The 27,003-nt window shown below is 43.8% G+C and overlaps 9 protein-coding genes across 11 annotated transcripts; 5 read left to right on the top strand and 4 right to left on the bottom strand.

The window, feature by feature from the left end:
- Window positions 1-722: 722 nt before the first annotated feature.
- On the top strand, window positions 723-1,964 carry GL218_06878 (High-affinity glucose transporter RGT2; the record flags this gene model as incomplete). Its single annotated transcript, XM_033583612.1, has 3 exons — window positions 723-1,065; window positions 1,127-1,521; window positions 1,716-1,964. The coding sequence occupies 3 exons, from the start codon at window positions 723-725 to the stop codon at window positions 1,962-1,964; spliced, it is 987 nt and encodes a 328-aa protein (XP_033433278.1).
- A 1,450-nt stretch (window positions 1,965-3,414) lies between these two features.
- GL218_06877 (uncharacterized protein) lies at window positions 3,415-4,682 on the top strand (the record flags this gene model as incomplete). Of its 2 annotated transcripts, XM_033583611.1 has the most annotated exons (2): window positions 3,415-4,486; window positions 4,639-4,682. In XM_033583611.1, the coding sequence occupies 2 exons, from the start codon at window positions 3,415-3,417 to the stop codon at window positions 4,680-4,682; spliced, it is 1,116 nt and encodes a 371-aa protein (XP_033433284.1). The 2 variants fall into 2 exon arrangements, with proteins under 2 accessions (XP_033433284.1, XP_033433283.1); XM_033583610.1 differs by lacking the exon at window positions 4,639-4,682 and having other exon boundaries at window positions 3,415-4,536.
- Window positions 4,683-5,677: 995 nt separating this feature from the next.
- Window positions 5,678-8,115, bottom strand: GL218_06876 (Positive regulator of purine utilization; the record flags this gene model as incomplete). Its single annotated transcript, XM_033583609.1, has 5 exons — window positions 5,678-6,162; window positions 6,218-7,714; window positions 7,766-7,820; window positions 7,887-7,908; window positions 7,973-8,115. 5 exons carry the CDS (start codon window positions 8,113-8,115, stop codon window positions 5,678-5,680), a joined length of 2,202 nt encoding a protein of 733 aa, XP_033433285.1.
- A 2,380-nt stretch (window positions 8,116-10,495) lies between these two features.
- GL218_06875 (Salicylate hydroxylase) lies at window positions 10,496-11,890 on the top strand (the record flags this gene model as incomplete). Its single annotated transcript, XM_033583608.1, has 1 exon — window positions 10,496-11,890. One exon carries the CDS (start codon window positions 10,496-10,498, stop codon window positions 11,888-11,890), a length of 1,395 nt encoding a protein of 464 aa, XP_033433286.1.
- Window positions 11,891-13,376: 1,486 nt separating this feature from the next.
- GL218_06874 (putative transporter C11D3.18C) lies at window positions 13,377-14,945 on the top strand (the record flags this gene model as incomplete). The annotated part of the gene is made up of 2 exons (XM_033583607.1): window positions 13,377-13,776; window positions 13,846-14,945. 2 exons carry the CDS (start codon window positions 13,377-13,379, stop codon window positions 14,943-14,945), a joined length of 1,500 nt encoding a protein of 499 aa, XP_033433287.1.
- A 206-nt stretch (window positions 14,946-15,151) lies between these two features.
- Window positions 15,152-17,559, bottom strand: GL218_06873 (Phenol 2-monooxygenase; the record flags this gene model as incomplete). Its single annotated transcript, XM_033583606.1, has 7 exons — window positions 15,152-16,174; window positions 16,241-16,476; window positions 16,545-17,067; window positions 17,124-17,135; window positions 17,188-17,362; window positions 17,430-17,456; window positions 17,519-17,559. The coding sequence occupies 7 exons, from the start codon at window positions 17,557-17,559 to the stop codon at window positions 15,152-15,154; spliced, it is 2,037 nt and encodes a 678-aa protein (XP_033433279.1).
- A 3,452-nt stretch (window positions 17,560-21,011) lies between these two features.
- GL218_06872 (uncharacterized protein) lies at window positions 21,012-22,591 on the top strand (the record flags this gene model as incomplete). 2 transcript variants are annotated; one of them, XM_033583604.1, is made up of 6 exons in its annotated part: window positions 21,012-21,164; window positions 21,232-21,458; window positions 21,512-21,651; window positions 21,715-21,809; window positions 21,867-21,980; window positions 22,091-22,591. In XM_033583604.1, 6 exons carry the CDS (start codon window positions 21,012-21,014, stop codon window positions 22,589-22,591), a joined length of 1,230 nt encoding a protein of 409 aa, XP_033433280.1. The 2 variants fall into 2 exon arrangements, with proteins under 2 accessions (XP_033433280.1, XP_033433281.1); XM_033583605.1 differs by having other exon boundaries at window positions 22,119-22,160.
- Window positions 22,592-22,838: 247 nt separating this feature from the next.
- Window positions 22,839-23,626, bottom strand: GL218_06871 (uncharacterized protein; the record flags this gene model as incomplete). The annotated part of the gene is made up of 2 exons (XM_033583603.1): window positions 22,839-23,125; window positions 23,179-23,626. The coding sequence occupies 2 exons, from the start codon at window positions 23,624-23,626 to the stop codon at window positions 22,839-22,841; spliced, it is 735 nt and encodes a 244-aa protein (XP_033433282.1).
- A 1,008-nt stretch (window positions 23,627-24,634) lies between these two features.
- GL218_06870 (uncharacterized protein) lies at window positions 24,635-26,035 on the bottom strand (the record flags this gene model as incomplete). Its single annotated transcript, XM_033583602.1, has 5 exons — window positions 24,635-25,108; window positions 25,171-25,357; window positions 25,412-25,621; window positions 25,694-25,785; window positions 25,907-26,035. The coding sequence occupies 5 exons, from the start codon at window positions 26,033-26,035 to the stop codon at window positions 24,635-24,637; spliced, it is 1,092 nt and encodes a 363-aa protein (XP_033433218.1).
- Between the last annotated feature and the right edge of the window lie 968 nt (window positions 26,036-27,003).

Below are 27,003 nucleotides of genomic sequence, written 5' to 3'. Positions count from 1 at the left end.
TCGCGAAGATAGCAGAGACGTCCCTCTGGGCGAATCGAAAATGTTTAGCTATATGTGCTATCGTGGCCATAGCAAATATGCAGTACGGGTTGGACTCGGCAGCAATTGGGTCTCTACAGGCGATGCCAGGCTTCTTAGAAGTATTTGGATATAAGGATCCGAGCCAACCAGCTGGATATGCGATTGAGGTAAGCCACCCAGTCAGAATATCGTGGTTTTCATCATAATAACCAAGATACCTATCCAGGGAACCTTCCAAAGGCTCATTGGGTCACTCTTAACATTAGGTGCTTTTGTATCCTCACTTGTCGCTGGAGCGTTTGCCCATTTCTTCGGTCGAAAGGTTGCACTATGGCTTGCGTGCGTTTTGAATGCAATCGCATGCATTATCCAGATCTCAACTACGGATAAAGTAGCGGTTTATATCGGCCGACTTGTTCTCGGGCTAGCTAATGGGTTTCTGGTGACTTTTTCAAATATTTACGGTATGTACAAGCGTAGCATCAAGAAAAGCATCAAATTTCTTTTATCTAGCGGTTCACTCCCCTTTTTTCTCGAGATGACTAACATATTTGTAGTATGTGTTAATTTCAATATTCCATATCAGTTCTCCATCTTATAATCCACATCAAATAATTTTGAATATCTTGATGTTCGCTCTTGTGTACTATATTAACATTTAACAGACCGCTGAAGCAGCTCCGGCCCACCTTCGGGCTGTCATGGTAGCACTCTTCTCAGAATGGGTCAACATTGGGAGCATAATAGGGGCAGCCGTGACGAACGCTACGAAGAGCCGTTTGGATAAAGCATCTTACCAAATACCGCTTGGAACTCTCTTCATCGTACCGACGTTCCTAGCCTTAGGCCTTTTCCTCGTACCCGAATCACCTCGATATCTTTTGTACAAAGGAAATATGGAGGCGGCGAGAGAGTCATTAAAGACGCTCAGAGGGGACTCACTAACTCCCGAAGCGTTTGAGCTGGAATGGGTTGAGATGGTTAAAGGTATCGAAGAGGAAAAGCAAGCAGCTAGAACAATTGGGCCACTAGACATGTTTAAAGGTAGGAATTCGTATTACTTCCTCTATCAGTATGTAAGAGATACTGATCGATGAAAATACAGGGACCGAGCTAAGACGCACACTTCTCTGTTACGGCATCATTGCTACACAAACAGGAGCCGGTTCATGGTTTATCATCAGCTACTCAACTTATTTTATGATTGTTGCCGGGTTATCAGTGGACGATGCCTTCAAGTTTTCAGTCATGAATACCTGTCTGGGTTTCATTGGTGTTAACTTCGGCATGTACCTGATGCGCCACGTCATGGGTAGACGAACTATTTTGATGACAGGCGCTGTGACCCAGGGGCTTGCAATGTTGGGAATGGCAGTCTCCGCGACTGTTGCATATGGAACACTCTCCGCTCGAAACTGCGTCATTGCGTTTACTGCATTGTATCAATTCTCTTACAATGCTTTCGTTGGAGACGCAACATACCCTACGGCTACGGAGGTGGTAAGCACTAGGTTAAGATCTTGGTCTGTTGGATCAGCTATCAGCTTAGGTTACTTCCTAGCATGGCTTACGGGATTCTGTTCGCCATATTTTATCAACCCAGAGGATCTTAACTGGGTAAGTAGCTTTTAGGACTATGGTTTCTACTCTACCACCGTATACCTATAGGTTACGCGACTAACGTAAATCATTAGGGGGCTAAATATGCTTACATATGGGCTGGCTCGAATCTGTGTTGCTTGGTGTTCTTTTACATTTGCGTCCCAGAGACGAAAGGGAGAACACTGGAAGAAATCGATGAACTATTTGCTAACCAGGTGTCCGTTCGAAATTTCAAGGCTTTCAAGACTAATATCGTAGCCGAAGCTTTGAAGGAATTGGAAACTCGTGTTCCGGGATCAGAAAAGAAGTTGGCTATTGCGGAGCATGTTGACGAGCCTTAATTATAGAGTGTCTTGTTGGGATTATGGTCACGTGACAATGGCACCTAGCATTGTCATGTGACCAAGGGTTGGGCCCCACCCACACCCTAATCCAATTGTATTTAGCTTCCCCCACTTTTCGTAGATCTTCCTCTTTCATCATCATCAATCAATACAATAGGACATCACTTTTACTACAAGGGTAATTGGTGATACAAAGTAACTGAATCGATTCCCCAGTCAATCCAACAGTCTAATTATAGTATGATATATGGTGGTGAATTATACTAGTTTGATACGGCAAAGAAGATATCTTATACAAGTACCTGAGGCTATGAAAATATTTATACAGTTACCTACCTCTTATGTGTATTAATTTGAAGTGTGACTTTGACTGACTGAGTGGCCAGAAATACTTGCTTTAGGCCGCTAATAAACGAGTATAATAATGTTCTAACTTGCATTTACCTAGATTAGGAGGTACTCAACCTGACAGCCTGATCTATATGCGATTTCGGAAGATAATGATGGTTCTATTCGTCTATATTCCGATATATGTTACACTTATTTTCGGAACGACCTTACATATAGACGGTGACGGTAAACCTTTCCCCTCTTTTGCGGGCTCATAGGTTCCCCCGACTTTCCCCGAAAGAGAAACACGTTATGCAGATGTGCACTAACACTAATCATATTATGAGCATCTCCAAAAAATGATGTCGCCTTTTTCTTTCATGTGGACAAGTTTGTGTTACAATCGAAGTCTTAGTAAATCCATATTAGGCGAAGGATCTGAAGTCAACCAGATTTCGACCGCGTCATTACTTGGCGAATGTTTTAGATATGAAGAACTAATCGTCAAAAAGGTTCTTTGTAGAAATGAATTTAAATTTTTAAGGAAACGGGGCGTGTTGCCAGGCGGCTCACTTGAACTAATACTACTGTATTCCTCCATCGGGGTTAGCCACGCCGCCGTTGAAAGCTAAACACATTTTAGAGGTAAGATAGAGGTTGGGAGGGTAGATAGGTGGATTATTATCACCAACTTGAATAAAATGCAGATTATGTACCTAACCTACCTAACATACCTTCTATTGATCAACTGTGTTAGGTACCTAGGTAGGTACCTAGGTATGTAGGTTGGTTAGGTTGGTAGATAAGCCTACATGACTTCAAGTCGGCCTTCAATACCTTCTAATTGTTCCGCGCTGACAAATGATAGTCTTTCATTGTGATGTCTCCTTATGACTTAACCGCTTAATAATTGAGCAACATAACTTAGCTTACAAATAACGAATGATTAAAAGGTACTCTATGAGCGAAATAAAGACACTACAAGGACACCAACCTCGGTACTACTCCAAATTATTGTTAATATTGGAATCAAGTAAATCAATAAAAACCGTCTCAAGTTTGATTCAGTAGTAGAACAGAGAAAAGTCATTGATAATATACGAATAATATACCAACAATGGCAAAGGTTCCTGATCTCAACATACCCGCTTCGACGTCTACCGTCGATGTGTCCATCTTGAATACTAGTGGTACGATTCGCGGTCTCAGCCCTACCTTTTTCTTCGGGCCCAAAATCGAAGGCCATGAATATCTCGCGGGGCCTTGCTATGCCTTCTTGATTCAGCATCCGGTTTCTAAACGGACCCTTGTGTTCGACCTCGGTATTAGGAAGGACCTTGAAAATCTCCCGGCGTCAACACGAGCAAATTTTGACGCCATGGGGGTTACCGTAACAGTACCGAAGCATGTCCGCGAAATACTTGATGAGGAAGGAGTCGATACTAAAAGTATCGAAGCTGTAATTTGGTCCCATTCTCACTTCGACCACACGGGAAACCCGGCCACGTTCGAGCCTAGCACTACGCTGATCATCGGTCCCGGAACAAAGAAGGCTGTCTTCCCAGGATACCCGGCTGACCCGAACTCCCCATATCTCCTCGAGTCCGATCATGCGGGCCGTGAGGTGAAAGAGCTCGACTTTTCCAACTCTAATATAAAAGTTGGGAAGTTCTCGGCCATCGACTATTTTGGAGATGGTTCATTCTACTTGCTCGATACTCCAGGTCATTGCATCGGCCACATTTGTGGCTTCGCACGCGTGACTAGCAACCCGGACAGCTTCATCCTAATGGGTGGAGACGGAGTGCATCACGACGGCGAGCTGCGACCTAGCCATTGGCACCCCTTGCCGGACTCCATCTCGCCACACCCGTTCAGTCCTGTGACTGCAGCACCTTGTCCTGGTGAACTATTCCACAAAGTTCTTCGTGAAGGCAAAGATGAGCCGTTCTACCTTCCAGCAGAGGGTCCGTTCCACGAAAATTCGTTACTGGCGACAGAGACGATCAAGGGGTTACAAGAGTTCGATGCGCACGAGGAAATCTTTTTCGTTCCGGCTCACGACCAGTTCCTTATTGGCGTAATAGACTTCTTCCCGAAGCCTGCCAACAATTTCTTGGAGAAGGGCTGGGTAAAGAAGTCTAGATGGTTATTCCTGGCGGACTTCGCCAAAGCCGTGGGGCATGAGGGTAAGATAGAGAGTACTGGAGATTATACTCCGCTTCCAAAGAATAAATAGGGAGGATTCGTCAAAATCCTATGGGGGATAATTCGGATGTTCTGAGGTATTAATATAATAGCAGTAAGGTAGCTTTATTGAATGAACTGTCCACTTCCGCAGATTTTGCAGTCATGGAGGAGATAAGCTACCCCTTTATAAAGTAGAGACCGTCCACCAAGGTACTCACGCAACCACACCAATATGCGATTTGTAATACATATATTTATATTCGTAAGACTATTTCGGTTACATATGCCGCTGCATAACAGAAGGATTGTAAAAATAACCTGAAAGTCCCTCGTATAAAATCTTTAGTTTAAATGCTAAGTGTGCCTAAGCGATAAAATAGTCATACTTCATCTAATGGTTTTGATATTAGACAATGATTATTAAAATATAAATAAACTTACAACCTGTTATCCACTTTATAAAAAGTGAGATACGTGAGAGGCATCAATGTCTGGAAGGTAGCCCCTCCATTCCCACCCCGCATTTACGTGGTGAAGCATCAGCATAAAATATATCGTCTATTTTCATATCTCAATTTTTAGACATCGAAATGGAATCCTCAGGAGGTAGCTTTTCGGTATACCATATAGGGATTAGACTAGAGTTGGAGGCTAGTTATGGAATCAGTATTTTAATTGGTCTTGTCGTAATTTTAATAAAGTCTGAAATATGGTAGGGATGGTGTGTGGTATACCGTTCGTTGTCTGGTGTGGTTTTGGCGTAGGGTATCATCATCGGGAGGCTCAATCCGATGCTGACGGTAAAGTAGTTTGGTACGGTTGTTGCCTGTCTAGCCGCCTTGTAGGATGTCTATGCTCATACTTGAGATCACTTAGTGGAGCATATTAATTCATGCACAGAATGGGTAATCCGTAGCCGGATGTCGGATGTCTATGGAGTCTACACGTTGCGGACTAGGCGAATATATAAGTGTCCCGAGAACCTCTAATGCGAATAGTGCCCGGAGTAGGATTTAAGACATTATCATCCTTCCCCTTGAATTATGGAAACTCCATTTTTCTCTATATGATATAGGTCGTGGCCTTTTGGTATGGAATACTTAACATAAATGATAACATGATGGTATATGGTACACTCCTATCTTCCAATATTTTACCTTCATAGCGTGGCAATGAATACTAATGTATGTTTATTGATAGATCCCACCAAGTCCGTTCATATCACCAAGTTCGTGAGACATCGGCTGCTGCATATCAGGCCAGACGGCCCCATACTGACCCAAATTTGATGCATGCTGCTCGGATTGCCCGGATAATGCTGCCGTCGTCGGGTCCAGTCCTAAGTTAAATGGAGGCTCCGTCGCTACATTACCGGTCATAGTATTGACCATATAAGAGAAGTCCGCACCCATTCCAGGAGCCCATTGGCCTTCAAAGTTCGCGAATCCTTTCTGGACGTTTGGATCTATATGAACGGGATTTCGCGGCTCGTGCTTACCCTGAGCAATGATACCCATTATCGCCGATTTAATGCGCTCGAACACGTCCCGGTATTTTCTGGCAGATGGATAACGTTCTGTGACGATATACAGAAGGATCTGACAATCGGTCAATGAGCCCTCGACACTTATAAAATCTGAAGGAGCCAGCCATGCACAATAGATCAAGGTTAGGCCTGTCGTATGTTAGTATGCTTGCTTGCGCATGAGCGATGGGTGAATTATGCCTACCTGCTAAGAAGACGGATTGTATCGACAAAGCCGAGAAGCCTATTGGAAAGGCGTGATGCAACCGTCGATAATCCGTGATGATCCCTATGCAAGCATCGGCGCACGTCTTTAAGTAGAGAATATTCAGCGGGTTTTTAGCTAGCTGGGGATATAATAAGAACCGAACGCAACGGTAATAGTGAAGCGTATATAGCTCAGCGCCTTCGTATGCGTCCTCCTGCCGGTGCACGTAGTGCATTGTATCGAAAGGGATGGCGGCTTTCCATGAGTTTAGCCTATCAAGGAACGCATTTATGGTATCATCGGAGACATCGCTTGGTCGATCAACTCTGTAAATGTCATGTTGGATTTCCGACTCGATTTGTTTGAGTCTTGTCCGATGGATGAAAGATGTTAGCGTATTAGGGGGATTGACAGGAATATTGCTAACACGCATCGCAGCTTGACGGATAACCTCATCGTTAATGATGTCTTCATTAATGTCAAGGGGCAATTCCGCATCGATATCGCGGTCCGATATACTAGGTGGACGTCCAACAGCGATGGAAATATCCCGATCAAGAAAATATGCCGTCCAAAATCGGCGTTTATCCATTTCGCCCTCGACGCTGGGCTGTTGCCTTCGTTGTCGTCGATGCAATCCTAATTCTATACACAATCTAACAGCAGCTCCCACATATGTCCAGGCTCCCGGATCTCGAGGAGCTCTTGTGCAGTATAACGCCATGAGTAATAAGTAATTAATAGTCCGAGAGTCGCGAAGACGAAGCATAGGTTCCAACTCTTCAAAAGCAAGGTCATAATGGTGGTCACTAAAAAAATGGCCCATTTCACCAGCTGACTCTAGCCATCTCCCACTGACCGCATATACAAGATGTAGAATAGCTTGCTCGTATTCATCTGTGAGATTATCCCTATTATTATGAAGCTCCACTACCTGAGTGGAATGTAGCACGGGGTATCTTGTAGCTATATGGCGGAAGTAACCATGAAGAAGTCTCGCTGCAACCTGAGGACTTAGAAAAGGAACGCCAATGATATCGCCCGCGGTTGTTGAGTAAATGGATTTCGGTGCTGGATCGTCTTCGATTTGAATTATTGATCCCTCATGAGAAGCCGAGATGGAAGATTTCTGGCTATGTACAAACGAACTGAGCACGCGCCCTATAGTGATATTTGATGATGCCCCAATATAGTGACCAGATGCGGAAAGTGATAAGTCCCTGACAGCGAGTAAGATATCATTGGAATCATCCTCATCATCCCGTGGGACTTGTTCAGGCACTGGTGCCGGTGCTTGGTTATGTTGACTAACTGGTGTCACTGTGGTATTTCGAGATGACGACGTTGAGAGCCCTAAGCGTCCCAGATGACCATTTTCGACATCATGGTGACCAATCGACGTGAGGTATGCTTCAAGCTCAGCGATACGATTCTCGAGGGCCCTGATATAAATCTTTTTCTCGCCCGCTGCTGGAACAAGTGGGACAATGTACACTGACGATGAATTAGATTGTGTGTGAGCGTACATGTGAGGTAGCAACGTACCGCATTTTAATGATAATCGGGAACACGAGGCACAGGCCGGCCGCTGACCATCACACTGTGGCGAAAAAAGTATTAGACAAGGCTGATTCATAGAATGGGACGAAATGATAGTTATTCTTACCTTTTGCTTCCTGGTTTTGCACCTTTAGAAAGAGGTAATCAGCGACTGATGGTAGGTATATTAGAGGTGCTCCTGATGTAACTTACCTTTGGCAAGCTAGTGCAACACGCTCACGCTTGGTAGATTTACGCTGCGCCGCCGGTTTGTCCGGAGCCGGAGCGGTTAGCGATATCCCTTGGCCAGTGCCGTTTGTGTCCGGAGAAGACCCACCGGGGTCGATCTGAGACATTTGCTACCGCTGACGAAGAAAAAAGCAATATCGAATCAGATATACAGGGATTTCGGCAAAGCTTTCCTAACAGCAACCAGTTATGATGGTGTCGGAAACAAGCGGGCTGTATAGATGCAAAGTAGAAGCCCGGTGACAGACGTGTACGGTCAATAATTCAGTCAGGGGTGTACAGCCACAATAAGACCGGCCTAATAGAATTCCGAGCTTAACTTGATCTGTATGCGAGTTTTAATATTCCCATCAGGCCTTGTACAGGTTATGGAACGAAGGGAAATGGAAGCGGATATGTGTGCCTATGAGGAACGTAAGCATGAAATAGTTTGGGACCGCGGCCACCCCAACACCTACACACGACCTCCTGGAAATATAATTTCTCGTCCGTTCCGATATCCCCGAGTTCCCCTTAGAGCTAGAAGTGGTAGTCAGCAAGAGCCAGTGGCTAAAGATGACAGAAGTGGCGCATATAAATCTTGTTAGGAAAGTTACTGCAGAATTACTCACTATAGACACGGATTACTGAATCCGACAGGGATAAACGTAAATAAGTGACTATTACGGTCTGAATGTCTAGATCGAATTATAATAATCTCTTTACAATGAATCTGACCTCGGGCGAGTGAAGAAATTTAGATGTTCCGGTAATTGTTAATTGATGACAAGAGGAATTGTCGTCCGTTATTTCGGAGACTTGTCGTACCACGCCCTTCATGATATGTCTATGGCTATGGGACTTATTTGTTGTCACCTGGAGCGACACCATCAATCCACTAAGCAAGTTGTTAAAACAACTATATTATTTTGATGTTGATTTTTAAACATATGGGAGAACGGGAGTAGGGCTGAATGAGAGTTCGTGACTACCCTACCTTACGTAGAGGGTCGGGAAATATTGAGTTGTAAGTGGGCAGATGGATATCAATGCTACTCAATGATGAGCCGTGCACAAAATACTGGACCCCGGATTTGATAGTTCCCCCTGTAGCTGGTGGAATATTTTACTAAAATGTTAAGCTGCTATTATATGCCAATCCATATCCAAAATCCTAGCAGCCCTACTTTGCTTTACACGAGGTATTGCACTTTCGCCAATGCAATCTGCCTGAACTGCTTGGAAAACTACCTAGGTACCTAATCTAAGGTATTGATGTTGTTATTGGTGGCATATTTACTAGCCAGGGGGAAATAGTAATATCACCAAGGTATGAATGATGGTTTGTAATATGACCTTAAGACTCTTAAGCTATAAACATCAACCGTTAATGATTAAGTGCTTACAAGTGATGCCATTTTATTCCTTCTGTTTAGCACTTATCCAAGATTGGACTAGTTAAGAGGCAGAGGAAGACGCGTGTTAAACAAAATCCAAAGCCCGAGCTTTATTCGTCTCGTTTTAATCCGGGGACGGGAGTCATACATAATTCCGGTTACGTTACGGTGGGTTTCCCCGCCGCGGGCGACTTGCATGATATAGCACATATGTATTGGACGTCCTTTCTATGTGCGACATGACCACGATGAATGCATGGCATTAGTCTCTATCTATATGCAACGGTCTTTCGTAATAAGGCTTAAGTTGTTGATCTGTCATTGTCCTTTATAAGGAGATAGGGAGGGTGAAATATCCACTGTCTTATGATAGGATCTGCATCGTAACAGAGCAATATACGCGTGTTCTTATTGCATTCCTCTACTTTTCTCTTGTCGCGGTTTTTTACTGGCTATTCGACATTCTAGGATACGTTTACTGTTACTGATTGTATTTACATACCTAGACGTGTCCATAATTACCCTTGTACGGCTTTACAGGGCTGTATCTATCGGAACTTGACTCCCGTTAGTAGGCTAGCGGGCGGCCCGAGCCTGCTGCAAGGCGCTTTTTGGCGCAATATTTCCTATTCCCGCCGTTTGTAGGCCATAGATGTGCTCTAGAATTGCTGTGTAATTCGGGTGTGGTAAATATTATCTGCTGCAACTTCATGATGCTTTTTCTTCCCTTTACAGTATGAATCTAGAGAAATGACGGATTTACGTTTGTTTTCTATGTAAAACCTGGTTCCTCAAGTTGGGAAAGATGGGCTATTGTCGAAGCCGAGCTCGCCCCGAGTCTGAAAGCGTTCTACTACAAAATGCCATCTCATTAAGGGGACCACAACATCCTGTGACTAGAAGAATGAAAGAAAATTGCGATACTGTAACCTCATTCACAAGGGATTTCAGTTCACTAACTAATTAACTTATTCACTGATATCAAGTTTGAAATATAGGAGGTAGTCATTAACGACTGGCTAGCCCCTCTTCATACGGTTGTTGTGATTTCTAGTACGCTCTAGGGAAGCTCTATCCTCTATTATCTTTACCTCAACGACCGAATTCTAGGATGCGAAGAGATAGGATAACGGATTCGATGGCGGAATTGTCAAACCCGACTTCTCCTACTGTTGCTATCCTTGGCGCTGGTATAGGTGGTTTGGCCCTTGCTATTGGACTGATAAAGCGCAATGTTCCAATTACCATTTATGAAGCTGCAGATCATTTCTCAATGGTAGGCGCTGGAATTGGCTTGGGACCTAACTCCTTGAATGCCATGGATGTGATTGATCCAAGGTTCCGAGAGAGATATGAAAAGGTGAAGACGCAAAACGAGAGGCCGGAGTTCGAGCATAGCGTCTTTGATGCATTATATGCCGAGGAAGGCCTCGGCGAAAAGCGGGGGTGGACCCGAGGTCTCATCGGTGCTCCTTACTTTACGCGGAGTAGTGCTCACCGCCGAGACTTGTTAGATATCATGGAAAGCTTCATCCCTGAAGGGATCGTCAAGTTCGGGAAGCGAGCCTACTCAGTTGAGCAAGTAGACAGAAAAGTCTTGATAAGCTTTCAGGATGGCACAGTAGAAGCAGTCGACGCAGTTGTGGGTTGCGACGGAGTGAAAGGAATCACTCGTCGAACCGTTTTGGGTGGCATTGCGCCTGAAGAAGTCCAACCGACGTTTTGTGGTATGTATATCTATAGAGGTATTATACCAATGCAAGACGCAAAGAAAATATTGGGAAATCATGCAGGCGATGCGAAATATTTTATGGCTAAGAGGAAAGCTGTGGCCGTCTATCCTATTTCACAGGGCAGAGAAGCGAATTTTGTATTCTTCGTTTCAAAGCCTTGCCCTTGGACTTTTGGGGATAACGCCGTACCTTGTACAAAGGGGGAGATGCTGGATGATCTAGAGGGCTTCGATCATAGACTGCTAAAACTTTTAGACTACGCTAGACCTCTGAGGTGGCCGACGTGGCATCATCCCCAGACATCTACATTCTACAAGGGACGAGTGTGCTTATTAGGTGATGTTGCGCATGCTTGCAGTCCTCACCAGGCTGCTGGAGCCGGTCAGGGATTAGAGGATGCCGCCATCCTCTCTCATCTACTTGCTCTGGTAAAGACTCCCGACGAGATAGAGGCCACATTTCAGATATATGACGCAATTAGACGGCCAAGGGCGCAGAAAGTCGTTCAAACGAGTGCCGAAGCCGGGCAAATTTACACATGGCAGGCTCCAACGATCGAGGATGACATGCATAAGATTGTTGAAAACGCGAATCAGAGGTTGCATTGGATTTGGCAGCATGATCTCGAAGCAGATATCAAAAAGGCTGAATATGACTTTCGCAGGTTAGTAGGGGAACGGCCAGGCATATCACACAATGGTGACCCAGTCAAGAGCGTATCAATTATGAGGCGCGCAGGTTTAGGTACTTCCAACACTATTCAGTGTACATAACTATCGTCTTAAACATAGATCTATCAGATATCAAACTACCTTACAGATGATACTGTGCCGCATCTATGAATGCTCGCGTGTGCGTAGCGGCACAGTGAGCAAGTGGCCTAACCCAGCAGCAAACCATCATATTCTTAATTTGAGGAGTGCGGATGTCTATCTGTTTTAATATAACAATTTATCTATAAAGCAAGCAATATTATATCTCTTTAACCTAGAGATGTATGATCTACTTAAAGAATGTGCATAGCGTAGTGCTCTTATGATGACTTTAACGAATTTAATAGATATTGAAGACTTGGCCCCCTACCGGCCGATAAAGTGGCATTCAGTCGATCCCCGACCCATTGGTTTGGATAGCTGGTTCGGATGCAAAAGCGCGGCACGGATCGCTCAACTAACTTCACGCCTTTGACTAATCTATCCTGTAATTTTAGTATCCCGACTTCTTAACTGAGAATGGTAAGTATAAGCCGAGCGTAGGGAGATCATTGATTATTACACAAAGGCACACTGGCTACGTACTTAGGTATAAACTGTTGACTTGCTGCTCGCCGAGCAAGAAAATACATAGCAACAACGGATGAAAATTATAAGAGGTCATTAGTATTTTATCTATAGGATATGCGGCTCGCCTTATTTATAAGCGATTTCAAGTTTATAAACGCGAGATATTTCTAATCTTTAAGTTATATTGAATATGATATCCATCGACTCATTATGGTTTTTACGTACTGCTTCCCAGCTAGAGATACCGGAGAACGTATGGATTATCAAGCATATCCGACCGTTTTCTGTTGTTGAGCTGATCTAGAATCTTGGCCTTTCGAAAAGGAATTCGCTAATAACCAGGCTGCAGCACACTACCGGGATGCCTATGGGAACCAAGTGAGTGCTTTGATAGGTACCTACCTAGACAGCTTTTACAGTTGATGGTTTAGGTACGCTACCGAGCTGACAGGTTCCATGTTCAGGGCTGCTAGGGTGCTGCGCCCTACCTTAGGAGGTACCTAACCCAATGTATGATCCTTACCGCTTATAAGGAAGTTCTACGAAACAACTTCATTCAAACAACCAATAAATTAAAACATTTCTATCATAGCTGAACGCGTAAGAAACGAAGGATCCATTATAGGGTCGGCCAGTGCTTAACGAATACTTACCGTATAACCTCGTCGGCTAGAAGTGCTGTATTAGGCACATACTAAGTGCCGAGCACGCTCAGACGGGTCGTCCTGCACGTAAGTTACACGTACTCGATGTATGTGTCGCGCGGGTGGTTACATTTCGCATCGAGGCTGATATTCGTCTTTACATACCTAGGTATACACATAATAGAAATATGACAATGCTACCCGCCTCTAGTTTTATCTACTCATGCCTCATTCCAATCCCTTAATCTTCCTATCCAAATCATAAGGCTACTAGGCCGTTACTCTATCCAGCTTCATCCTCTGGATAGTGGCTCCATCATCAGATAATGAGGATGACCGTAACTTCCGCGTCTGTCCCGCAGGAGGACCAGAAGCTACAGGAAAAGAGAGAAAATTCGACAGACAGGGAGGCCGGTATCCTCACCACGGAAGAAGGACGCAAACTGGAACTAGCAGTTCGGTGGAAGCGAGACGTATTAATCATACCAGTTATGGGGGTCCTATATATGCTGCTATTCTTGGATCGGACGAATATTGCAAATGCGCGAAGTTTGGGTATTGGACAACCGAACGGGCTGGAAATGGCCCTGAATATGCCATCCGATGGATACAATACGGCACTGTGGATCTTCTATCTTCCTTTCGTGGTGGCCGAGGTCCCTGCGAACTTGATTCTGAATCTAAATAAGATGCGCCCTGGTATCTTCCTTGGTGGACAGGTATTCCTCTTAGGTCAGCTATCACTCGCTTTATGCTTAGGGTCGGCTCCTCGCTACTCTGGATGTTAACAGACATATATAGGTGTCCTCGGTGTATGTCAGGGTTTAGCCAGAAGCTATGATGGGCTTCTCACGGTCCGTTTCCTGCTGGGTGTCTTTGAGGCTGCTCTTCCGGCCGGTGCGACTTATATGATCTCTATGTACTACACTAGACGCGAGGCAGCTGTGCGCTTTGCCTGGTTTTTCAATTTCGCTCTCGCTGGGCCGTTATTCTCGGGCCTCCTAGCCTACGCCATTCAGAATCTCGACGGCGTCGGAGGTTATGAGGGCTGGCGGTGGATATTCATCCTCGAAGGGCTAATGACGTGTTTCATCTCCGTTTTCGTTATCTGGCTATGCCCCAATTTCCCTCATGACGCGCAATCTTGGTTTCTATCAACTCAGGAGCGCGATCATCTCGTATATCTTCTTGAGGCATCTCGCGGCGCTGAAGCTAAGGGCTCAGCTGCGGATAGTGTTCCTATCTGGAAGGTCCTCATTGATTGGAGAATCCATATTCTAACACTTTGTTTCTTCTGCACCGATGTAACGGCATCATCCATAGCTTCTTTCTCGCCGACAATTCTCACCGAGCTCGGCTGGATGGCAACTACCGCACAACTTATGACGATGCCTGTATGGGCAACTGGTATCGTCTCTACTTTTGTTATTACTTGGCTTACCTCGCATCTCGATATACGTGTACCCTTTCTTCTTATTTGTATTTCCTTGCAGGCTATCGGATGGAGTATCATGGTAGCTTATGTTCCAGAAGCTGGGGTACGATATCTCGCGCTTTTCTTCATGGCGGCGGGAACTTTCCCGCAGATGTCTATCTTAATGGGATGGCTCAGTGCCAACTTGCGTGGCCGCAAGTATCTTGCCGTCGGTATGGCCTGGATGTCCGGGTTTGGCAACTGTGCCAATTTCATCAGCTCGAATGTCTTTATCACTACCGAGAGCCCGCGGTATCCCACCGGTTTTTCCACAGGTCTCGCCTTTACAGTATTAGGTTTCGTGCTAACATGTGCTGCGTTTGTCCTATTGATACTTAGCAATAGGAGGCGGGATAAAACTCGCGAACAAATGACGGACGACCAGCGTCAGAACTACGACGAGCTATATTTCAAGTTTGTCTATTAAATATATATGAAGGAAACTGATTAGCTACCGAGATAGGTCAAAGTAATCCAAGCAACTAATATCAAAGTAGTCTACCATGGTAGGTTAACATATATGTAAGTAATCGACACTTGTTTCCCCACGCACCCATGTTCATAGATTAGGTACCTTTTAGGCCAACCCGTGTCTACGGCATGCGATATATCAGTATGTAAAAATATCAATGATCATGCATGAGTACTAAGCACGAGACATCCCTCAAAATATCTCTGCAGGTCGTTGAAGTCCTCAAGATCACCGACCCAGCCGACATATTGGTCAGGCCTCGCCACCACAACGCATCCTCGCTCTCTGTCTACTCCGTAGTTAATATAAGCATCTCCAACACCCTCATGGTAGCTTGCATCGTCCACAAATACTTTATCATAATCCCACCCGGTATGCGGATTGAAAGGGTGAAGAATCTCAGGGAAATCTCTTATCAAGTCTGTTTCAGTCCTCTTGGCGGAGTGTATTGTCAAAACTTCGATTACCGTGTCCAGTGGTGGGCTAGTAGGGTTGAAAGTACGGAAAAAGCTATTTGGCGCACCGAGAGCGTCGCAAAACTGTTCCACGCGGCTCTTCTGTGGGGGATTCAAAATATTTCCTGCAAAAAGGACCACGCGGAATCGGCCATCGGACTTAAGCTTCTCTTGAAAGTGCCAAGGTCGGGCATCAGACTGGTTAACTACTTTGAAGCTATTGAAACGCATCCCAACAGGGAGGCCGGTGGCTAGAGCCTGCTTCTTCGCGAATGTATCGGCGAAGATGCTTGTGGAGGTCGAACCGCTTAGCTCACCCTTTTCTGGTTCATCCACGACTTTCACAACAAGGTTACTAGGTCCATAGTTGACGATCAGACCGGATGCGAATAGGTTACCTTTCAGAAAGGACTCTTTGAATTCATCCATACTAACACCTTCGGCATCCATAACATCCTTAGCTGGTCTCCCAGAGAATAGCCTGCTAAAGCGATGATCAAAGTTAATGAGGTCGCGAGCTATGGCGCGCCGCTCGGTTTGATAGGTGCTTAAAATACTTGGCTTTGCGATACCTTTAGCGACAAGGGCTACTTTCCAGCCAAGATTGTAAGTGTCGTGCATAGAAACATTCATACCCTGGCCGGCTTTCGGGGAATGTGTGTGCACAGCATCTCCGGCAAGAAATACGCGCTCATGAGAGTCAAACTGTGTGCCAACTCTTTGTCCGATCTACGGAGCATTAATACATATATTCGGCGTAATATTAAATCGTACGTAGGAGAGTATCAACCATACCTGATACGCAGTCCACCAGTCGCAGTATTCATAATCGATTTTATACGGGCTAAGAATCTTTCTGGCAGCATTCAAGATGATATCGGGAGTAATCTTAGACCTATCTGCGCGGCCGGAAGCGTCCGGAGTTACCTCTTTCAACTGAATATATAGTCGGACCAATTTATTTTCGCGAGGGATTACCATCAAGCTACCATTCTCAGCCGAATGAATGGCACATCGCATTCGGATATCAGCTAAGTCAAGTGTGTTAAGGCGTGTAGCTTAAGTCTAATAAGGGGTAAAATTTGCGTTAAGCACTTACGAAAATCAGTAATAGGTATAATGTCAAGGACACCCCAGATAAAATCCGTTGCCTCGCCCTGTAACTCAAAGCCCAAGGTACGGCGAGTCCAGCTGCGTGCACCGTCACATCCGATGACGTACTTCGCGTGGACTATTTCGTCTGTTCCCACTCGTGACTTGCTCTTCCGAATTAAATCGTCCTCGTCGTCCTCGTGCATTAGATTACTCCGGAATAGACCGTCTGAGATCTTGCTTCCGTTGATCTGCTGTTCAGGCGTGGCCTCTTCGTCGGTGAGGTGACGCAACTTTACAGTGACTGGGTAGGAAGACTGATCCTTGACTTTCAGCTCATCGATATCCAGTGACTCGGGAATAACCCCGCGCTCTACTCTAATCGTGTCCTTGGAGTACTTCTTAATATTGTCGAGGAAAAAGCGTTCAATGCGTCCCTGGTGTAAGGTAATCTGCTGGAATCGAGAAAGTCCTACAATTGTATCCGGAATACGATCCGAACGGCGTATCACGCCTTCGGGCCCAGGGTTCTAGACATAGTATTAGACATCACCGCACACTCTTGGGGAGAGCTAATAACACTTACCCACATACATATCTATCACACGTAATGTTAGCAGAGAATTCAATCACTACTATGGGGATTTTACCTCAATCATATGGTTCGCTTCTTTCCATGCCCTATCTGCGAAGCCGAAACTGTCGAATATCTCAAGACTACGACATTGAAGCCCATCTGCTTGTCCGCAGAAGATCTTGGTACCCCTTTTATCAATGATACGAGTTGATACACCGCAATGTGCCATCCAGCAAGCGGCCATCAACCTAAGTTACCACGAGTGTAAGTCTAAGATGGAAAATATCTACTCCATAGAAGCTTCGCGTAACTCACCCTGCTGGTCCAGCGCCGATGATAAGCCTAGCAAGCAAGTTAATATAGGCACCCTAAAAGCAGATATATACATATATGTATTGACGTACACGTCGACATTCGACTCGGGCGTGTGTTCGCTATCAGCCATCTTTGCCAAGTAGTTTGTGTTAACACTTCAGATTGTGATGTTTCTAGGAGGGCGGCGAGAAACTACGATAATTAGGAAAATTAAAGCGCAACAGATGCCGTGCAGATTTTAAACAGGAAATAGCGTCGTGGTAAAGTATTCGGCCATGATTAACAAAACATTACTCCGAAAATTGAGAGTAGACATGTATTCTCCTGGCGTCGATTTACGACATGTCGCTCAGAGCTGAGCATACGTAGCTGCTCCTCACGCTACGTGATCCTGGCCCGGATGCGGGCACACAACACGGCAATGGAAGGCGATCAGTCTACCTAGGTAGGCTAGGTATGTAATACAGCACCCCCGGGGGTTCAATGTAACCCAAGCATTAAAGGAGTATCATTGGTGGTTATTAATGCCATAACAGACATTATCTTAGGTAACCTGAAACCCATTCGTGAAAGTAGATGACGCCCGTTTACGCCCGTTTACGCCACGCAGGATATAGCTGTCACACAGCTGATATGTTAGGTACTTATTGGGATTTTGAAGACAGAAATATTAAGGAAAATTGCTCATGATTGATTGATTGTGTTAAGATCGTGAGATTGTGAGAGATTTCGAGATGGCGAGAATCAGCAATGCACTAATAAATTACACGTCACCTGACATAACTAACTAATCTGACAGTTATTACGTAAATCATTAACCTTATAATTGCATAAATCTTAACTCAATTTCGTTCTTTTAATTCATCTTTCCATTTTTGCAATCCTTGTTGAATCTTCTTTAGCTTATTCGTTTCCGCCCAATATTGTATACGATATAATAACGTTCGGAACCCTTTAAATTCTTCAAGTCTCATTAAAGCAAAACCGGTGAGGAACTTTACTTTATAATACGGCTGTTGCGTATCCTGGCTTATATCTCTCCACATGACGGAAATGTGTGCAAGGTATGGAGTTGTGCTAATAAGGAAAACCATATCTTGGTTTCCGAGTATGGGCAAAGTAGTATCTAAAGATATCCGGCCACTAATAATCGCTTGGTTCTCGGCTTTGATTATGGAATCCCTGTGACCTTTTATTTCCAAGACCATGTATGGAAAACAAAGGTTACTATTATTAGGCCAGAAACATTGGCAAGGATATGTTTCCGATGCCCTTTCGTCTAGATCGGACATCTCAGGTATGCGTGAAGATTTATACCCAAAAAGTATATCAGGCACCGGGATCATCAATGGCCTTCTCCAATTCTGTAAAGAGCGATTTTCAGAAAGAAATGGAACCCTAATATTATACTTAAGTAGACTTGCGGGTAGAGAGGCCTCAGGATCTTCTGCATCTGCGGAAACGGCATGTTCTGATGTCTCGGATTGTTCAAGCTCTTTACAGTTTCGAATATCTCTATCATCACTAGAAGCTGTAAGACTTTGGGGGTTATTGGGATCCTCTGAAGTTTTCGTCTTTCTAACCCCAGTCCAGTTTTCACGCATAAGATCGAAAGCCTTAATAAGTTCATCAACATACTCAGCTTCGTATGTTCCTTCTGTGGCAACATTCGAATATCTCCTATGTATACCGCGTATATTGCTAGGAATGTCATCTATTGGGCAAGCATGTATCTCGTTTAGCTGTCTCTGAACCCACTCTGGAACTTTGGAGTAGTTTTCTCGTATTTCGATCGAATTAAGACTAAGAGTATGTGACCTAAATCTCTCATTCATTAAATCATATCCCTTGCGTTTAACAGATGTAGTCTGGGTAGCCTCCATTGTGATGGAGTCTGAGGTCGTGTATGTCGGATAAGATTTTACTAGAGTTGGTGGTCTCGGGTCGTCAATATCAAGCCAGGCGGCTATCTTGGGATTTTTCCGGGAAATTAATCCCTCAGTAGGTGGTTGAGTGTCGATGTTCTCAACTGGGGATACTTGTAGTGAAGACGTGTTAGGAATTGTTTGGGGTGGTTCTCCCGACCTTGTCCTGGATCCTCCTATAGGGGAGGACTTCAATGCATAATGTGATTTGTGGTATTTCATACGAAGTAAACTAGCATCAGGTGAATTGCTAAGTGACCGCTTTTTAGATTTGAAGTGATCTTCCCGTGTATCATGAAAATTACAGGGAAATGTTTCCCCTAGCCCTGAATTAGGAAGGGGAGGTTGGCTAAGCGATATTTGCTCTTGTCGTACGGTTTGGGAGCTCATGATGAAGCTTAAGTCCGAGGTTGAACAAGGGGGAAGAATGAATATATCACATCGATATAGGGGATTAATATGACTGCTCGTAAAGAAGCTGGCTTTCTAGTAACTTGGTGTTGTATATTATAAGAAGGTGACTAATAAAATGATATAGGACGGCCGGTAAACTTAGTGTCAAGTGCATTTGACAAGGGAAAGTTGATAAATATATACAATTAATAATAGATAAGAAAAAAAGATTATACAAGTTTGGTACAAAGAAAAAAGCTGAAATAAAGAATTGAATTAAGATAAAAAAGATTTGTACGACTTACACCTCTGGGCAGCGGCTCATTGTCTACCTAGGGGTGCTGAAAACACAGTGGTTTTACCGGGGCTATAGACATATTCTGACCTACCTATCTTAGAGATCGGCGAAAACTTAGTATTTGGCATGATATTACATCCAAGTTTAAGTAATTTATTCAAATATTCACCGGACCAGTAGGACAGTCTCATACCCTAGCTAGTCCTCAAGAGTAGTCTAGAAGGCGCCAGTTTATCCTCGCCCCTTATATGGTGTCACTTTACAAGCCACAGAATCTTTGCGAAAGCAAATGTAATAGGTAGCCGTAGCGACGCCACCTTGAGATAGACCCTGCAAATAAAGATGATCGCAACATCAACCCTATGAAAATTGCATTAAGTATATCCTACCATGCTCGTCCTACGCCGGAAACACGGTGAATCCATGCCAATACCCGCACTTGGGTCCAATGGAATTCCACCTCCTATATTAATAAGACCCGCATATATGAACTTTGGATAGAGGGTATACTACAAGTTTCCATGATGAAGAGAATGTATATACCATTTAGTTTTGCTATTTCCTTTTTTTCCTTTTTTTTTCTTCGTCATATTTCTGCGGTGGCTGTTTCACGACATTGGCATGGGGAAACTTTATGATTGATCGCAACCGCTAGCAGGGGAAAATTGGCCGATAAACAAGTATCAGCGGCGGGAATCGAGATCATCAAACAGCTTTAATTTTCAGCTGATGAAGCTCGCCGTTGAAATTAGCATCGTTACACCCTATTATTCTAGACTTCCGTTGGGTTATGAGAAGATATCCACTTCCTTGCGATGTAGTAATGTCCTTGGAGATAACCCCTGAGTAATAAGTTACTATAGTTAAGTGTGCGACATCCCCCAGAACTTTGATCAGTTATTCTCGAACTAGCAATTATTCTACCTTGACATCTCATTGAATATCTAGTTCTATAGCAAAACCATCATGCCGAATAACACTGAACAAGCCTTCATCCGAGAAGTTTGGGGATTACAAGGAACCGCCTACCTTATTGTCGCTCTTCGCTATTATAGCAGATTTGAGATCTTAGGATGGCGAAGTCTAGCCTGGGATGATGCCATCATGTTTATGGCTGTTGTAAGTTACCTTACTCATAGTCGAAATTGGTGTTAATCAAGTTCCTTCATTAATATGTCGTTCTTAGTTAGTTCATACAGCAGAATCGCTCATGGCATATTTTGTTGTGTCTCGCTGGAAAGGCCTTGCCAATAATGCAATGACTGATGCGCAACGTGCAGCCCTTGATCCGCAGTCGAATGAGTGGTATCTACGAGTGAATGGGTCAAAGACTCATGTTGCTGGCCTTATACTCTATACTACGCTTCTCTGGCTATTAAAGGCATGTTGGTTGGTATATTATGCGCGTCTAACGTATGCCAACGAAGATGACTCGAGAAATAATCCAATACTAACTGTCTTTATAGAGAGGGAGTTAACAACATGCATCGGCTGATACGCTTTGGTATCATCATCATTGGCGTGACTTACATATCTTGCCTACTCGTTGCCTTCTTGAAATGTATCCCTTTCCACCATCAGTGGCAGATTAATCCTTCTCCAGGAAGTGAGTATCATGGTTGATATGTATTAAGTTCTCTATTGGATAATGCTAATTGGGGTTTATTAGATAACTGCATGCCTGCAATTTCAACTGTTCAAACTATATTTGTCATGATTACGAATACACTCACTGATTTCTATCTGATGGGTATACCATTACCTGTACGTCTATTAATTTACAGTTAAATTGCAATCTAACTAACATCGTTCACTAATCAGGTGGTGTGGAAATCACATCTTCCCTGGAGAAAGAAGCTCATACTTTTAATCATGTTTAGCGGTGGTTTTCTTGAAATGGCATTTGGTATTCTGAGATGTGTTTCTATCTTGACAGTAAGCCTTCGTCCTTCGAAATTGTCTCCTTTATATATACACCCTGAGTTTTCTACTCTACTAGTGTTGAATAAACTGAAGCTAGCTGCTAAAAAAACTCGATTAAATAGCTCGGCGATATTGACCCTGCTCAGTCAGGCTACTGGTCTGTCCGTGAATCTTTCGTTTCGGTCGTCTTAACGAACATGCCTATGGTATACCCGATATTTAGAAGGTTTATAGAAAAGGGTCTTAGTGCGAGTAGATCAAGAGCCACGAGTCAAGGAGACACCAGGGGTTACAAGCTCAATAGTATGCCGGGTCGCACCGCATCTGCAGCACAAAGGCAGAATCTGTCCGCTTCCGAACCGAATGACACAGCATGGGACTCTAAAGAGCATATAATCGCTGATAGACGCCAGGGAAGCTCTGAAAGTTGCGATGAAGGTTCTTTAAATCTTCCGAAACATCAAACGATTGGGATTACATTCGATGGAAGTGGGATACCTGGGGGATCGGGGAGGGCGGCGGATGAAGGCCATCAGATTATGGTTACCAAAGAATATACAGTCACAGAAGGGTCTAGGCGCGGTTCAAGTACTATGAGTGGTCCAGGCTTCTTGAACAGGTAGTTGGGTAGGTATTGTTTACCCTGAGAAGAGGTAGTTCTGCCCCCCGCCGAATGTACTTTAGGGACTTATAAAGGGACTTCCCCGCTAAATGCAACAGCCACCTAAAATGTGTTGATTAACAGCGCTAATCACCAGTCAGCTTCGAGACATAAGCACTAGAGAATAGTAGACTGAGACCACGTCTAAGGTTTTGGAAAACGGATGATAATGTAGTTACTATTCAACTTGAAATAAGTTCCGATATAACTTAAGATTTGATGTACTTGGCTCCGATTCCCTTCTGGACGGCGGAGCGCTGGGCAATGCGGTCAATCCACTGTAATAGATGCGGGAACTTCTCAGTCTCCTGCTTGGTGAAACCACTCCTTTCCCATCCTTTAACCCAAGGCCATGTCTTAATGTCTGCCACGGAATATTTCCCCTTTCCTTTGCCAGCCAGATATTCCCTCGGCTCACCGGTGTACTTTCCGGAGAGTCTGATCTCAAGGACCTCATAAACTCTCAATGTCTCGTTCCTGAAGCGGTTGATGGCATCTTTCCCGTGTTAGTTCTCTGCTGATACTTTTATACTAATTTGAAAAACCTACATTCAATTTTCTCGGGTGCAACCCGGGTGAAGTGGTTTACTTGGCCTTGATAAGGGGCTCCAGATCCGTGCCAGAAGAAAGTCCATTGCAGCGCTTCATTACTCTCAAGGCCATCTGCGAAGCCGAACTTATTGTCCTTATCTGCGGATTGCAATAAGTACCATAATTCAGCCGACGTCTCATGAACAGTGAAAGGGGGGCTCTGGTTGTTGTCAACCAACACCGGAATGCGCCCGTTGGGATTCAATCTCAGGAACCATTCCTTCTTTTGCTCATTGGTCGAGATATCAATTAGTGTAGTTGTCCATGATGTGCCATATGTCTCGGCAAGTTCCTCTAGGAGAATTTGTACGGCTTGTCCGTTCGGAGTATTCTGCGTGATCAGGTGGAGGCCCTTCGCATTTTTGACATCTTCAGGGGTTTCGGAGATATAAACCTTGTCAGCCATGGTTAAATAATGGAATGATTAAATTGATATAAGGTATATATATATCACTGATGTTGATGAGTAGTGTATGAGTTTTGAAGAGTGTATTTTTGAGAGGAGAGAATACAGATAGATATATTCGGAGGTAGATATATGTAGGCCAGCGTCATGTACCAAATGTATTAGTGAGGGGGTGATGAGGAATCAACGGCATGACGACAGAGTGCGACCATATTGTGAATCAAACATCAGTAACTATATCCTAATCAAGGTTAATTAATAATGCACAACTATATATAATCTCTATTTGTCATCAGTCATCACCAATGTCTTTAATATTTATTTCAACGCTAGGGTATACGCATTGTTGTTGTTCATATACAAAGTACATCGGAGGTATTTTTTAAACGAACAATTGTACACAGCTGTCAAATAGCTTTAGTACAGATGTATGTCGTGCATATGCACGGACCACTCCGTTTAAGTGTCTTAAGGATGGAACCTTTCCCCCCTATTCTTCGACATGGAAGCAGAGGAGTTGGAAGATGATGGTGGTATGTAACTTTCGTTCATCCCAACCAATTATCATATCCATGGTATCGGTATCAATTTGATATGTGAATTTCAAAGTCTTAAGATTTAACAATAATGTCAGTCTTCGTGAAAGCTACCTCATTATCAACGCCCAAGTCAACTATTCGGATATTTCGGCACACATCTATGTTTAATCATTATTATTAGCCTAGGGGGTATCATCGTTATAATTAAACTTTTTAACGTGTGTATAGTGAGTGAAACGTCAGTTTTCTACACTATTTGATATAGAAACATATACTAAGAAGAGATGAAACAAAAAGAAAAAAGCCGGACGCTGTCCGTTTTACATCATCCCCTTTGCTACACCTATCATTAGCAAATTAGCATGTATCATATTCCCGTCGTTTCTCCTTGTATTACTAGGATCCGGAGTAAGTAAGCCAGAAAGAAATGCGTGAGGTAAGCCGCTCAACATAATGAGCCATCGACTTATTAGGCACCTCTTGGGTGTCCGGGATGATTGGTCAATGACATCTCATCCTCAATTCTGTCGAAGGATCTCCCTCTCACTTTGTCCAGTTCGTGGTTGGAAGCTGTCTCTGAGTTCGATGTGCTCTCTATCCGAACATCAACTCTTCTGTGGATTCCGTTCATATCCTTCATACCTTCGAAGTCCTCTTCTGATCCTCGGCCTCCTACAGTTGTTGTGTGGTACGTGTTCATCAGCACGGCATCGTTATGACTATGGTGGATGCCGGATCGTCCAACTTGACTTCGATTCTTTGCGTATGAAAGAGAAGCGTCGTGCTCATTTGTTTCCTCGTCTCCTAATCCGGCCTCTCGAGCGACTTTAGTAATTAAGGTAGCCATGGACATTTCGATGTTGAGTTTCACCATATAAGCGACGGGGTGGAATTGAACGAAGACGATTGGGTTCGGGTGAGACATCAGACAAATGAGCATGACCTTGATTTAATTACGAGTTAGCCTAGTACAGCTTTGAAGAACATTCTTTAGTTGTCACTTACATCCATAAGAATTGAGACAACCATAAGCTTATCGTTAAATTGAGCCAGAGGAGCGTACTTTACCAACCCATGCTGCTCAACAAGTCGCTTTTTAACTGTCCGTGAGAAATAATAATTGAGGGCAGCGTCAACGAGAAGGATAAGACACTTGGAAATTCTATCCCAGTACTTGTTAATATCAACGTACCTTTAAGTATCATGTTAGTAAATTTCTCATATCAGGGAATTGCAATTTACTCACAACTGGCTCACGGGAGGAATAACATGAGCTGGAATAAAAATGCAGAAAACTGCGATGTTGATAGCTGTGATAACGATGGCAGTCCCGTATTTGAGTTTCCATATAGTGTCTTGACGCTCTGCAATAACCGCAATTCGATTTATGATAATTTGCATAAGTAACTGGATTTCGAACACCCAGAATAACAATATAAAAAATAGAAGTGGTATACTGTGATGATAGCGATTTAGCTATTTGTTGCAACAACAACACATACTCGGGGAGTCATTAGCTGGTACTTACGTCGGACTGTCTCCGAAATGTCCATCGATCCAAAGGTAACCAACAATAAGAATAGCTAAATTTGCCACGATCTCTCCCCAAAGCATGTAAATCTATAAAGATATTATGTTAGAATATCGAGAGAAAAGAGCTGTTGGATATATGCGCCTCTGGACTGGCATTGTGCTGAATGGATATGGCGCATGGTTCGCAAATTGTGAAGCATTTACTCACATATGTGCTACGAAGGGGATTTCGATTTCGACGGGTTTGTTTCACAGCCTCCCAAACTGTCAATAAACCAAAGCCTATTGAGAAGCCGGCGGCCAAGGAGGAAACCTGAATATCGGATTTACTCGTCATGATTCTCAAGTTCACAGAATTATCTCTTCTTGGCGATGATAGTAGCGCAGGTCTTTGGACTCTGCAAGTTGACGCATGAACACGTCAACGAATGTTGCCGGCGGGGGTAGTGCTACAATTTTAATCAGTATCTCATGAAGGGAACTGGGGGAGATATAATGGTTACCAAGATATTTAATGTAACTTGACGGGCGGGCTAAACTTCATAAGTCCCGGGGCAATGGGCCGGCCAATGCTTAGAACGTTCCGCCACCTTGGGTTAGTGGCTCGCAATTTGACACTTTAGTTTAGGTAGCGGAATGATGCCGGGCATTACTATTATGTGACGGAACACATTTAGACCTGTTCAAGAGACTATTGTATTCCGAAGAGTTTAGTTGCCGATCGAGACCTTTATTTATTAATGGTTTTACACTTAGTGCAACTTTTTAGATATGGTACGATCAAAATACATAACTACATATACAAGAGTTAGATATACCTTAAGTATAAACTAGGAGCTAGGTAGAGTCGTAGATACTGTGGACTGCAAGGAACCCCTTATTTCCATTACTCTGTTTCAAGGTGAAATGTGAAATGTGAAAGTAGTTAGCTTAATCTGTTGAATCTGCTTAAAGATTGATTGGACATCAGACTCTCAGATCGCAACTAATGTCTTAGCTTTACGTAGCTAAAGCTATAAGAGACTAGCGGCCAGTTTTAGTAAGCGGTAAACTCGCCTGTGTCCAGACCTTTAAGCCGCGTAGTGTCGACACCGAATGGGACCTCTTTAGTTCATGGATTCATGCAAGCGATGAAAGTGGATTCTTAGCTGGATTCTTAGCTACAAGGATCTCAGATAATCGGGTATGCATAATCAAAATCGGACCACACAAATTTTTTCGAGGGTCAAAGAGAAAAAACCATGACAATTATAAGATACCTACCTAGGTATATATATTAAAGCTGTCCTTTACCCATTATTTAAC

The sequence above is a fragment of the Daldinia childiae genome (genome assembly GCF_008694065.1).
Source record: "Daldinia childiae strain JS-1345 chromosome Unknown Scaffold8, whole genome shotgun sequence".
Classification (NCBI taxonomy): Eukaryota; Fungi; Ascomycota; class Sordariomycetes; order Xylariales; family Hypoxylaceae; genus Daldinia; species Daldinia childiae.
Note: the sequence above shows the minus strand (reverse complement) of the source record. Positions and strands in the feature narration are given on the sequence as shown.